Source organism: Solanum verrucosum, unplaced genomic scaffold, assembly GCF_900185275.1.
Source record: "Solanum verrucosum unplaced genomic scaffold, falcon-dt-bn FXZP01000102.1, whole genome shotgun sequence".
In the NCBI taxonomy this organism is placed as follows: domain Eukaryota; kingdom Viridiplantae; phylum Streptophyta; class Magnoliopsida; order Solanales; family Solanaceae; genus Solanum; species Solanum verrucosum.
In genome coordinates, this window is record NW_026019930.1 from 3575696 (window position 1) to 3590242 (window position 14547).

The 14547-nt window shown below is 36.2% G+C and overlaps 2 protein-coding genes across 2 annotated transcripts; both read right to left on the bottom strand.

The window, feature by feature from the left end:
• Nucleotides 1–667: 667 nt before the first annotated feature.
• On the bottom strand, nucleotides 668–2146 carry LOC125830933 (protein ASPARTIC PROTEASE IN GUARD CELL 1-like). The gene has a single exon (XM_049510126.1). It carries the CDS (start codon nucleotides 2144–2146, stop codon nucleotides 668–670), a length of 1479 nt encoding a protein of 492 aa, XP_049366083.1.
• A 3903-nt stretch (nucleotides 2147–6049) lies between these two features.
• Nucleotides 6050–14210, bottom strand: LOC125830841 (DNA mismatch repair protein MSH2). Its single transcript, XM_049510018.1, has 13 exons — nucleotides 14161–14210; nucleotides 13989–14038; nucleotides 13843–13875; nucleotides 11925–12998; nucleotides 11208–11762; nucleotides 11011–11121; nucleotides 10829–10918; nucleotides 10673–10744; nucleotides 10261–10371; nucleotides 8894–9020; nucleotides 8152–8348; nucleotides 6854–7003; nucleotides 6050–6320 (listed from the first exon to the last, which is right to left on the bottom strand). Exons 1-13 carry the CDS (start codon nucleotides 14207–14209, stop codon nucleotides 6108–6110), a joined length of 2832 nt encoding a protein of 943 aa, XP_049365975.1. The 5' UTR covers nucleotide 14210; the 3' UTR covers nucleotides 6050–6107.
• Nucleotides 14211–14547: the final 337 nt, after the last annotated feature.

A 14547-nucleotide genomic window follows, 5' to 3' on the forward strand; every position in this document is an offset into this window, starting at 1 on the left:
AATTTCAAATTTTGAATTTCTTCGTTCTGGATTTGCCTATGTATGATTGAGAGTAAGAAGAAATGGAAGCGTAATTTATGGATTTAATTAGATTTTCAGATTTTATTCCCTTTTTAGCGCAACAGAAGGATTCTTCTTCTATTAGAATTAATGTATGCGGATGGTGAATTAAAATTTATGACCAGCCAAATTTATATATTTCCACACATTAAAGTTATAAGTTCGAGCCTAGTTCATCACACCAACATGTTGCGAGTTTAGCCAGTCAAATTCATATATTTTTATGCATTGAGGTTGAGTCTAGTAGCACACCAACATGTTATGAGCCTTGCCAGCCAAATTTATATATTTCTATGCAATGAAGTTAAGTTCAACGCTAAATATGAAGAAAATTCTATTGAAGTTCACCACACCAATATGTTTTGTAGTATCGTTAAAGTTCAAGCTTGGATATAAAAAAATTCTATTAAAGTTTATCACACCAATATATGTTGTGGTATATTTAAGTTCGAGCTGGGAGTTGTTATGCCCAGAAACCTAGTCATCACACCATTCAGATGATAACAAAATTATAGCACACCAAATATTTTATTGGGATCAGTTCTTCGTCTGTTTTCCTCTTTCTTACTTAAAAAAGTCTTTTTATTTTAATGCAGCTTTGCCACTGCTAACATTTATCAAGACTAAATCCAACAAGGTTATTAGTCAGGTCATAACTGACACGTGTCCCCTGCTGCTGTACATTTCCGATTATCGATATTGATTCATCCGTCGGAGCAAACGCTAAGCAGTACTTCCCCGACGAGTCTATCGGGACCACGGTATTCTGCGCGTGCAACGGCAGCGTTCGCCCACCGGAGAAATGAAACGCCACCGTCGGAACGTTCGCCGTACTCATCGACGATAGATCAAAGCAAGTATCAAACAACTCGAATTCCCCGGCTGACGGCAAATTCTGAGCATACTTCACGAACGTGTCACGTAAAGCATTGTAAGCACTGCTCTGCAAACGAGTCACCGCTGTTCCAGAATCCACGATAATTCCTCCCCTCCCATTATCATCCATCTGGAAAATACTCGCCGGAACCTGCAACATCTCGCCGCCGACGCTGATTCCTTCGAGACCTACGTAGAAAAAAGTATCCCTCCTCGAGTTACGAAGCAATGGTGCAAACACCGAGTCACTAGGTCCGGCGGAATTGAATTCCAAAGTCGATGAAGAATCAGAATCACGATCTACAAGGCAGTAGGAAAACGACGTCGCTTTGACTTGAGATGGAAGAGATAGTGAGCCGCCGCCGAGACCTAACAACCCAGCTGACCCGGTAAATAACCCTTCATTATCATGGCCACATCCTATAGCAACATTAGGGAACGATCCAGAGTCTCCAAACGACACCGTTTCAGTCGCTAATTCCCCTTCTGTAAATGAACCATCTCCATAGGAGACTTGATACATACAATTATCGGTATAACAGCCCGAGAGTTCAAGTGCCGCACACACCGGTGAGTCGCATGAGAGCTGATTGTATGTGGAGGAATCAGACGGATTGAAAATAGGATCAGTTTGTTGGTAACATTCGTCACAGGGCTCACATTGAAGCCAATTAATATCACTGCCAGTATCAATAGCCATGTAAAATTCCTTCGCAGGTTCTCCAACTCCTAGCCGAGCAAAATACTCGCCACTGCCTTGACTTGATCCAGATATAAGAGGGGTCTGAAATTCTTCAGGTCCCGACATGGTTCTAACCGATTTGAGATGAGAATAAGTAAAATTAGAGGGAGAAAGTTGAAGCATAGCATTGAGTGAGGACACTCGTGCTGAATCACGAGCAAGTCGGGAGATAGTGAGAGATGTATAGTCTGTGTGTTGGGGTTTCACAATAGAAGAGCGAGGATAGATTGATACAGAGAATGCAGAGGAAGACGAATAAAGCGGTTGTTGTTGTTCTATTGCTTCTTGTTGTTGGAGAGATTTGATATTGGGAGAGAGTACTTGAAGAGTGTTCTGAGTGGATTTTGAGACATCGAGGATTTGGGAATGTGGAAGCGAAGAAGTTATTGATCGACGACAGAGAGCATTAGGAAGGAAAGAAACAGAGATGATGATCAAGGAAAGGAAATTGGAAAATGACGAGGCCATTATAGTTTGTTGTAAAGAGAAATGATGAATGTAAGAAGTGAAGATAGGAATGGATATAAATAGGAGGAGAAGGAAAAGGCGAAAGGTGAGAAAAGAGAGAAAGGAAAGGAGCTCACGTATAAAGTTTGAATAAGAAACCATGCATTAATGGAGGGAAGCAAGCTTTCATACATAGCACTCACCGGTAAAAACTAACTCCCACTTATTTGTTTGTATGTATGTATACCCCTTTACCTTTTTAAAAGTCGTGCAAAATTCAAAATAGGCAAGTAAAAGTGAACGAAAAATAGTACATACATTTTTATCACCTAATGACAAGGGTACGTAAAGCTTGATTGTTTTTTTAAGAGAAAAGGATCAAAAATGCCCTTAAACTATGTGAAAGGAACAAAAATTCTCTTTGTTTATAGTTTGGTCCAAAAATGTCTTTACTGTGTCAATACTTTAGTCCAAAATTGCTCTTGTTGTTTAATGGGTCAAAAATGCACATTTTCCAAATAAATATATTATTTGTTTTCTTTTTAACATATTTCTTTTTCTAATAATATTTTTAAAATTAGGAAATGTTTATCTTACTTCAATTCAGAAAAAAAAAAAAAAAATATTTCTTCTTATATAAATATAAATTAATGATGGATATATTATGATATTTTATATATGACATATATTATATGTCGAAATGGTACACAAAATTATTATATTTTAATTGATAAAATGAGATTAAGAAGAAAAAAATATTTCCTACATTTTTATTTGTTAAAGTGATTTTAAAAGAAAGAAAACGAGAACATGATTCTTTAATAATATTTTAATTAAGAGGACGAGATGTTTAAAAGGAGGGGAAGAAATATATTTATTCAAAAAAGGGCATTTTTGATCCATTTAGTAACTATAGGGGTATTTCTGAACCAAAGTATTGACTACAAGGCATTTTTGAGCCAAACTATAAATAGAGGACATTTTTGTTCCTTCGCATAGTTTAAGGTCATTTTTGACCCTTTTCCCTTTTTTTAATATATAAATAAAAAGTAATTTACTAAATTATTTAATTTATTAGATTTTTTAATTTTTTTTTAGAGTAAAGCCGTTTTTAACATGAAAGCACTTGACAAGAGGGAGTTGCTCGGATGGTAAACACTCCTCACTTTCAATCCGAAGATTGCGAGTTCGAGTCATCAAGGGAGCAAAAGGGGTGGGAGCTCCTAGGGAGGGTAAAAAAAAAAAAAAAAAACATGAAAGCACTTTGTAAAGTAAAAATTATTTTGGGATAAGATTTTTGAGTTAAAACAATAGTTATATGAGAAGTGTAGGGAAACAGAGGGACTTGTTACTACAAGTGGCTTTTCCCCTAAGTATATATCTCCAGTAATCACTCATTGTGTAAATTCTTCTATCCGAAAATTTTATCTAATTAGATTAATTAAGAATAAAGGCAGATAAGTGTATATTATTAACATTTGTTTGTAAGGGAAAAATGGATGAATACTCTTTTAAAACTGGTCAAAATTAGGTGTGGGTGTTCGGTTCTTCAGTTTGGTTTAATCAAATTTCGGTTCGGTTTTTCGGTATTCGGTTTTAGAAAAGTGTGCACCATATTTCAAATCAAACTAGATCGGTTCGGTTCGATTTTTTCTACTTCGGTTCGGTGTTTTTAAATCGGTTTTTCGGTATCAACAAAAATAAAGAGAGAATATGATAAAGTAACAATTGTTATTCACTTCAAACTTCAAAGTAACAACTAACCGTCTAACAATAAAAGGTAAGAACATCAATTTGTTGTTCTCACTTCAAAGTAACAACATAAAATGATAAAATCATAAAGTAGAAAGTAGAAACACCAAGTTGCTGCTCAAACTTGAATTAAATTGAGTTTTGTTTAGTTTAGATTTTAGGTCTTTATGGTTTACTATTTTGTTGTTAAGATTTTTGCTATTTAAGTTTAGGATCTAAATATAAAAATTGAAATGGGCCAAGTAAAGTTAAAAATTAAGTAATATAATAAATACTTTTAAATTTATTTAATAAAACTTCGGTTCTTCGGTGCACCGTAGTTTCGGGACCCTTACACCGAACTCCGAACCGAAGAACCGAAGTTCCGAAAAAAAAAACCAACACCGAAGAACCGAATTTTTTCGGTTCGGTTCAATTTTTCGGTTTTTCGATATTTATGCCCACCCCTAGTTAAAATTGCACCAAATAATGTTATCTGAAATCATCTGCTCATTCTCTAGATCTTTCTTCATTCTTTATTATTTTGACAAAGGAACGGAATGAGAAAATAAATTTTAATTCTTTGCTTTGACACGAACTTCTTTTTTTTCCCGTTATTCGGTACTTCCAACGTTCTACTTTGTTTAATATTATTTTTTTATTAGTATATTATAAAAAACGGTACATTCTTCTTCTTTTTTTATTTTCCACCCGATGTCTGGAGCCCACATTGAAGCTCCGATTAAATTCGGATCGCGCTCTGCAGGGCTCATTCAAGGGTGGCGCTCCCAACAGGATTTTCTCAATACCCAAGGCTCGAACCCGAAACCTCTGGTTAAGGGTGAAACACTCTCATCAGTGCACCACAACCCATGTTGATGGTACATTCATATATTAGTATGATATATTTAAGAAAATATATTTCAAAACTCCAATTGTCTTCTATGTTTATTTGGTGTGGCTCAATCAATGCTTCATTACAAGATAATCTATCAATTTCCTACCAAATTTTCAACAAGGAATATCTGATTTAATGCCTCAAATCTCAGTGACCTTTTCCTGTCAAAGTCACAGACAGAGACATTTTCTTCTAGGATTTAATTGCATTATTAAATAATCCATAAATTTAGTGGCACATTAATTATTTTCTTCTCCTATTACTTTTCCTATCTTCTTTCTCGTCCACTATCTTTTCATTTACAGAAGGCATTTCTTGAGTTTTAAGAAAAGATGTTTTTTCCCTCCCCTGTATTTACTCTTCATTTAAAGGTTAGTACTTGTTTCTAGTGGGAGGTGGGAAGTGACAGGTATTTCGTAAAATTAGTATAAACTGGTGCGGAAAAAAGACTTCACACATGGAGTATATTTCTTTGGTTAGTTGCAAAATTAATGTCAGGATATTTATGGTATTGTGGGTAGTTTAGAGCAACAAAGTAAGAGTTGACCTGCACTTAATTAAATACTGGAGTAATGGTTCCAGGTGCAACAAAGACTTAACTACACTAGAAAACTTACTTTTTTCTTGTGTGTTTATTCAACTACCAGTCAAATTTATGTCCACTTATGCTCTCTCTGTAAATACTACTCTATTTCCGAGAGGGGTTGGTTTCCAAGTTCACAGTTATGCTTAAATTTTTGTGCAAACAAGAATGGAGAGAAAAAAAAAGAGGAATTTCAAAGTCTGACATTAAATTCAATATATCACCGAACATTAATAGTGTTCTTCATAAGAAAATATGTTTATAATATTATCTCTCCTAAATGTTTCACTTCATTGTTCTATTTTGCCAGAATTAGATGTAATTGGATTTGATAACATGTTAAATATGAGCTGAAAGTAGTTAGCTAGGCTTGTCCAGCCTAAGTTTGGATACCGTCTGAAAGAAATCACTTAATCTCTAATATTACAGTAGTAAATAAAAAGAGATGCTAAATTTCAAGGTAGAAAGCATGAGTTATTAAATATGATAGGGATCTTGATCATGTTGTCACAAAATGTTCGATAATTTAAATGGTAATGTCATGGATGCTGGATCTTCTTGTACCGCCATTGTTGGGGTTTAACGTAATTCTTTTGGATGACCATAACATAACATTTACTATAAATAACACAGGGTGCATACAAAAATATACAGAGGATCATGTTCGGGGGTAAGGATTTAAATACAGCTTCAAAATTTGGCCCAAGTTATACACACAAAACCAACAGTATTGTTTTCCCACCCCAGGCTTCATAGAGTAGAAGATAGTTCTAATCTGAAGAACTAAAGAACTGCTGAAGCCACTGACTGTCAACTGCATTCTTCTCAAGGTCGGTCTTCATTTGGCTCAACTGTTGCAAGGCCTGCTTTAGATCCATCTTATCCAGAGGCAACTGAGTGAAATCCTGTAAGAATTGACGAGCTCGGGCAGTACCTCTAGACACATCATGTGGGTCAAATTCCCTCTTCCGCTTTGAGACTGCCTGGAAGAACAAAGACAAGATTATACATCCACAATAACTAAAAACTTGAGGGTAGTACTCTCGGTTGGTATTTGAACTAAAATCTGGTTACATGTCCCCTGCCTCGAAGAAGACATGGGGAAAATAAAGTTACATGTGATAGTGCCACTATATTGTTTTCCAAGAGGATATTACAGCATGCAAGTGCACAAGTGCACCCTAATACACACACCTAAAAGCAATAAGCAACAGAGCAGAGCAAGATGCCATAGAAGTTTTACTATGACACCATTGACCATTCAAAAGCATCAAATGAGATCTGAATGATTAAGATCACCAAAAGCTTAAATAACAGAACGACCATTTTTACATTATCATATAGGTAGACCAGACCTATTTAGCAATCTTGCATATGATTTTGAAACAAAGGAGATTTAAGAATGCATCTAGGCAGGGTTGCCAACAGCCAAACATGATCCTAAATTTAAATGAAAGGACACTGATTTTTTAATGATATTTGTGATGAGCATAGGAAAGTAACCAAAGGAAAATACCTCTTTACTGTCAGTTGGCATCATAGCATTAGGAGAGAAATCCTCCAACTCAGAAGCCTTTTCTCTGGCCAGGGCCACAACACTTTGTGGAAAATTGGCAAACTCTGCAACGTGAATACCAAAACTTTGATCACAAGCACCGGGTTGAACCTGGAAGGGCACAACAATTAGATGCTGAGCAACTGCTCAAAATCTAAAAAGCGCAGGAAACTAGTTTTTCAGTCCATGTTTACAAGAGTTCTATATTAAAAGTTAAAAGTTGTGAAATCAACTACTTCAAGTGATGTTTTGGTGCGGTCATCAAATAAACTTCAGATTGCATGTGAAGCCATAACATATATAAAACAGATTCTGACATAAATAGGGTACAGAGATATACTAACTAAGCAATTAATGGAAAGTGCTCACTGATCACCATAAGCTGAATTCAATCAGCTATGAAGCAATGTTGTGAAACCACATGTTTATAAAGCATAACAAGTGCGTTTTCTATCATTTTTTTATGATATCCATATTAGCTGCTACTCCACTTATGTGAGTGATACAAAAGTTCCCTGGTTATATATTAAAAATCATCCTAAATAAAGATCAAACTTTCTCAAACCTGACAGTTGCAAGTTGATCAGGAAAGAAACTGTTTTAAAAAAATTAAATTTAACTGAAAATAAACTACTCATAGCACATCAAAATTATGCGATGAAGATGGTACATGTTGTTTATGCGATGGACAACTGATAGAAACTACAAAGCATTTATTTGTTGAGAGTGACTGATTCAAGCAAGTGAAAAAATACTGACATGGGCTGATGTGCAGCAACTAGCAGGTGAAGTTAAGCAAGTGCTGAAAACTGAAAAGTAACAAAGCTAAGCATTGGCAGCAATTCAAAAAAGAGATAGTGGCTGCTATATGGGGAGCTGTTATATATCACACTTGGAGAGCTAGAAACTCGAAAAAATTTAAGCATACAATTGTACAGGCAGACAGTGATAGTCCAGATCAAGGAAATTGTAGAGAGATTAGACCTTCTTAAGTTGTCTAGGAAAGCTCATAGGTGTCGAGGATACATACAGAAATTGACTTGTAATTAGTTTATTTGATTTTGTTGAGGCCCCTCTATCCTTTACACCCTTCCTAGAAGGTGGTATTGGTTGTTAGGTGCTCTTTAGTGTGTATTGTTACTTTGTTGGTTATGGTAAGTTTTTCACAGTTTACCAAAAAAAAAAAAGGCACTTCAAAATTACTGGGACAAAACGAGAATGAGCCAGAAGTAGCCAGAAAGAGAGGAAGATAAACATACCTTGTAAAGCATAGTTAGCTTGCGACTAGAAGAGTCAATGTGTGCACTGACATGAAAATTTGCCACACCACCAATTTGCTTATGTCCATTGTTTCCATTCTCATTGGCCAATGCAGTCAGCTCATGAAAGTGAGTTGCAAACAATGTTGGTGCTTTAATTTCTTCAACAATGTGCTCACAAATAGCCCAAGCTAAACCTGATAATGTGAGTAAAATACACGAAACAGTTATGAAGTAGTGGTGAAACAACCTGATGACTTAACAAAGTTGCCAAGGAAATAAACCCAAGTTCAGTAATGTTCACTCTCCAATGCAATCCTACTATTTCAAATGTTTGTTTGCATTACCTTTGCTAACGTGCATCAGATAGCCAAAATCACATTTTAGTATAACTCACTTTAAACTTCAATAAATCACCAAATTATAGATTTCTTGCAGACAGATTATGAGTACTGCCCTTATTCCATGACAAGAATATTTACCAGAAAGCATATTGGGAGACGACACATATAATGGTTTTTACTCTGCTTGTGTATTCTTTCCCATGTGGAAAAGGATGTTTGCGCAAAAAATCTCATACCAATCAAATTAAAGGGGAAGCTTCACATGGGTTACATGACAGGTCCAGGACATCTATATCATGTAATGATGCAATACAAGAGAGCAAACCAAGTCCAGAAAATACAAGTGTTGAAATTTCTAAGAAATGATGTTTATATAAATTCACAAATTAGAAACTCACCAAAGCCATCATAAGTCGACGTCCCACGGCCCAACTCATCAATTATAATCAATGATCTATTAGTAGCTCCTTTCAAGATCGATGCAGTCTCAAGCATCTCTTGCATAAAAGTAGAAACCCCCTTCAGCTGATTCAAAGAGGAAGAAGGAAAAACACAAGTCTCTTAGTTCCTTTAGTTATTCAGGAAACCAACAGAACAAAATAGTGACAACTATTAAATAAACGAACAACACATAAAAGAATACAATTTATTTTTGGGCAAATGGAAGATTATGAAATACCAGCTGTTTCTAACCTAAATATCTAGTCCCGAACACTTCGTGTATGAAGAGGCAGGGAAAGACATTGGTCATTCTACTACAACATCAAAAAGTAGGACAAATGTGGTGAAATTCAAGGCATTATTGTCCAATTGGTGTGGCAGGTAGGATCGACACTATACCTGATGTACTGATGTTTAATGTGTTTAGTATGAGTGAGCTATGCAACAGGCAGTTGAAGATGTGTTTTGCACTGTTGCAGCAAGTAGTCAGAAGGCTTAGGTGTGGATTAAACCAGTGGCGAATTTAGAGCCAAAAAAAAGGGCAATCGCACCCGTGCTCTCTTCGTAAAATTAGATATTTTATATGTATATTTTTTAAGATTTTGTATAATATTATATTCTTGCACCCGTACTACAAAAAGTCTAAACGGTCCACATGGTTAAATGTTGAGCTTTTGACCTTGAGGATTAGGATCAATTCTCACTTCAATACATTTTACTTGGTGCACCCATGTTCGAAAAATCCTAGATTCGCCTCTGGATTAAACAACACATTGATAGTTCCCGCATGCATAGTATGGGACTATTTGGAGGGCAGAGGTTGTAAAACTTTAAAGAAGCTGAATAAATTGAAGTTCTCCATTCCTTTTGAGTACATAGGAGAGCCAGGAGCGCATTTGATGAGATTGTGGAATCAAGTACTTACTGAAGGCAAGACCATATACAAGGCTTCCCTTTTCTTTTGGAGATTAAGATCACTCACTTAGTAAGGAAATACATAATTTTGTTGAGCAGTAACACTGAATGCAATTCAACTTTATGTGCAAAGACTTCAGATTTTTTTTTAAAACCTATGCAGACACAACTTCAGCTCCATAATCAAGCACAGCCTTTTCACTAAAAAGGCATAATACCAAAAGAGAAGTAGAAAACATCTACAACACAATGAACAAGCCAGTTAGATGAAACTTATTTAAGCTAATTTAACATGTAGATCAACTATTTTTGGAAAATGAGACACTTAATCAGAACTAGAACGGGGTGGACTTTTAAGACATCAGTAGATACTTTAGTATCTAGATATTCAACAAGGATATGTTCTCACCTGGCAATCTCCAGCGCCAACACGAGCAAAAATGCAATCACGAATAGAAATGGTAGCATTGTCACATGGAACAAATGAGCCAACTTGGGCCATCAGGACATTCACACCAACCTATTGGTGAAATTTGCCAAATAATTAAGGTACTTTTTAGAGAGACGGATTTAATATAGGAATAACGCATGAATACTCAATACAGAAAAATACTGGAATACAAATAGAATCAGATCTTCAAGCAAATGATTATGAATTCTGTAAATAACTGAATATACAGAAACAGCCTCACAAGCAGGAATAGCCAAAAAGCAATTCCTAGTTACATCAACATTTATTTGATGGACAACTTGTCCCTCACATACCTAGTGAGATTGTAAATAAGGCAAAACGAAGTTTCAGCAAAATACTGAACTCACACCTGACGAATGTAGGTAGACTTTCCACCCATGTTAGGGCCTGTGATAATCTGAAACCAACTTTCTCCCCTAACCTGAGAAGACCAGAGAAGTATGTTATAATGCTGTGAAGAGAAAATATCAGAGACCAGAACATTTCAACACTATAGGACACATACTAGTCTACAGTCATTAGGGATGAAGTTGACCCAGTCTTGAGCTTCCACACAAGGATGTCTACACCCTTCAAGTATAATATCTCCCGTATCCTATATGGCAAATCACCAAATTTAGCTGTATATAATTTATTTAACATGGCATCAGTATCATCTTACACAGGAAGAGAAAAAAATGTCCTTACTGGTGGACTGATATTTGGTCTTGAGTAGGCAGTTGGGCAACTGGAAGCCAAATCTGCAAAACTCAGTAGCACATCCAACTCAGAAAGTGAACCAGCTAAACCTTCAAACACCTGGAAAGCCAATACTTGGTAAACTCAGATAAATGCGCTGGGGAAGAAGAGGAGGCTCAACAAAAATATATCAAATATATACACACCTCGGAGAAACTCGCAACTGTTTGAACTACCCGAGCTACCAGTTCTTTCTGACAGCTCTTATACTCATCTAAGATCTTCTGGTACCGATCTCCTAGTTTTTTGAGTTTTGTATTGGTGAACTTTACCCCATCCTTACGTGTTTCAAGAACAATGTAGTGAGAATTAAGCTGTCTCCTGACTTTTGGTTCTTCTTTCTTGGTAATTCTGAAGACATGTCCAAATTGTGTTCCTTTATCTAATTTAAGAGACTTATCAATAGGTAGATCAAGATCATTGGCAGTTTGTTTGTGCAAATTATGAATCTGTTGCTCTAATGTCTCTTGCTCATCCTTCAGAGCAGATAAATTTGAGTCATATGCAGAAGAAATCATGTATTCTCCATTCTCAAGTTGATCAAGGTCAACAGCAGTTTCCACAAGAGCAATGAACTTATTCAGATGATTATCATCACTCCATTTCTCAAGAGAATCAATATACCTTTCCCTGATTAGTGGTGCAAATTGCCCATCATAACGTTCCAAAACACTTTTGATATATGGTATTCTGATGCCTGACTGCACATGAAGAAAAGAAAAAGTTATGCCAGAACCTGTGCATTATTTAGCTAAGAAAAGAGGGGATTAAAGCCATTTGTACTTCTCTCTGTGTAGCTGATTGAAAACTACAGAGTCAGGCGAACAAGAGGGAGATGGAGAAAAGGAGAACAGAAAAAGAACCTGATAGAGTTTTACAACGTGCAGTAAACTGGCTCTTTTCCTCTCAAGATTGTGTGTCAGCCGCTCAATATCTGAAATTCTTTTCAGATGCTGCCTCAAATCTTGGCGAAGTGCAGCATCCTCCACAAATGCTTGAACTAAATCCAGTCTACAGTTAATCTCATCTACATCTAGTAACGGCTGTTTCAGCCACATGTGCAATAACCTTTTACCCATTCCAGCAGTACAGGTTCTATTCATGAGACCAAACAAGCTAAAATTTTTATTAGCATCTGATTTGCTCTCCATAACATTCAGTGCTCTCATAGCAGCAGAATCTAATCTCATGTAACTATTGAGGTTGTATTGTTTGACTGTGAAGTTTCCATAATTGCTCTCATCCGCAAGTAGTTCTGCATAGGAAAGTATGCACCCCAAAGCACCTGCTGCACATTCAAAACTAGAGACTAGATCTCGAACAGGTTCTACTGAACCCTTGACAAGCCTACCAAGATCCTGTACCAAATCCCTACCTTTAAATTCAGTTTTCTTTCTTTCAGTTACCATCACCCCGCATCTCGATATTGCATCATATAGAGGCCTGCTCTCACTGGATTTCCCAGTCTCTGTTGGTACAAGACATTCTCTGCAACCAAGAGCAACCAAAGCAGACTCCAAATTGGTGAAGTGGCTATCATCTAGAAATTCTGCTAAACCAAGGACTCTCTTAGTAATATCAACATAGCCTAACCCAACTGTACATCCATTCTGATCAAATTTTGGCGCAAGAGCAACAATCGCAGGAGAATCTTGCATTTCATTATTAGCAAACAGAATATCCTCAAAACTTCCAAAATTTCCTGGGGTTCCACTTTTGACCAGTTTCCAGTTTGAACCACTTCCCTCATACAATTCAAGAGTACGATCCATCCTCTCCAAGAGAATATCACGAGCTATTGTTTCAAACATGTTTCTACTCACACTAACACTGGAAAGAGCACCAACTCCACTACCCAACTGCCGTAAAGCAGTTGTGGTATGGTAATATGTCTTTGCAATGAAAGTTGCATCATCTCCATGGGCAGTATAATAGTCCTAAAAGGAAAGGATACATTATATTTTATGACAGAAGAAAATGCACACTGGAACAAAAACAAAAACAAAAAAGGGTTTCTGGTTAAACAATGAAAGGACCAAAGATCACACACATGCATGAAGGTTTAGACTTCACAGAACAAATTTCTAATAGCACCTAATTACCAGACATAAAACAAGACACAGAAACAGAAAGAAGTTTTAACAGGCTATTCAACCAGCCAACAAAAACTATAGGTAGCAGAAAAGACGGAATGTTTGGGAATGCTGCACAACCTTAAAGGCATAGTATGGCAAGCATATAAAAAAGAGAAGGAAATAACTATCAGTTAATGGAGATAAGAAAGAAAAAGTGAGACCTACCTAATTCAGATGGAACTATTAGCTTAAACAAAAAACATACTATGACAAGCACAAATGAATGTAGTCTAACAATATAGTTGCAAAGACAAATAATAATGGCACAAATGAATGTAGTCTAACTATATAGTTGCAAAGACAAATAATAATGGCAAGCACCAAGAGACCCAAGCTAAAAAAAACCAAGGAGACGACACGATTATTCCCTAAAGGCTTCACGACACTAAAAGTATCCAACACCTTATAAGTAGCTTACTTTCTTTTCAACTACCAATGTGGGATTTTGTTCATACACATTTAATAAAATTGTGTCCTAGTTGAAACATAGACCACAAGAGACCAGGGTTAGAATCACATTAGAACCAAAAAAAAAAAAGCTACGCATTTCTTTCCATCTACCTAAACCACGGAGTGCAAGTTGGTCCCGACAGCACAATTATTGCAAAAAGAGAAAAAGAGCGCAGAGATACGAAAGAAGGCTCACCCGACGATCGAAGAGACGAACTGCCCTAACATCCTGCAACAAAGAAAATAAGAGCTCTCCATTAAGCGAACCCTCTAACCATACAAGCAGAATAATTTTTGTTTCTGCTAAGGTAGAAATAATGAACAATCTGAATAAACGTTTACCTTGGGTAGGGTTTTGAAGAATGAAAGAAACCCTTGAGCTTGCCTCGCATCTAAAACGAAACCATTCACATTAAACACATATCAATCAATCAAACTAACTAAAATTAAAACCCAGAATCACTATCTATTTAATAACACACATGATGGAAGATTTAACAGATTAGGGTTTTACCAAGTTTAAGCTCGGGAAGCTTGCCCTGTTCCTCAAATTTTTCATCCATTTTTTCTCGAGTAAGGGAGAGATGTAGATTGGCGGGAAAAAATAATGGCGGGTATCCAGATTCTAGACATTCTTTATACTAGTAAGATGAGATTCTTGATTCTTGAGCTAGGTTTATATGGGCCAATATTCTTTCGAAGAGATGATATACATGCGGATGGCAAGAAGGCCCAAAAATAATAGGTTGGACGAGACTTTCCTTTTTGCCCTGGTCTATAGAAGTGTGCATTTGGGACAAAGACTACGGATCAAAATACTTTGATCAACTAGTTTTTAAATGGGAAAATCTCATATAAAGCAAATAGATTTTTTTAAAAATAATGTTCTATGGGTATAATT

Coding starts and splice junctions, on each gene's coding strand:
- LOC125830933 (XM_049510126.1), bottom strand. CDS start 2,146: ATGGCCTCGTCATTTTCCAATTTCCTTTCCTTGATCATCATCTCTGTT.
- LOC125830841 (XM_049510018.1), bottom strand. CDS start 14,209: ATGGATGAAAAATTTGAGGAACAGGGCAAGCTTCCCGAGCTTAAACTT. Junction 13,876..13,988: donor TCTTCAAAACCCTACCCAAG/GTAAACGTTTAT, acceptor TCTTTGTTGCAG/GATGTTAGGGCAGTTCGTCT. Junction 6,321..6,853: donor TGCCAACTGACAGTAAAGAG/GTATTTTCCTTT, acceptor TTGTTCTTCCAG/GCAGTCTCAAAGCGGAAGAG.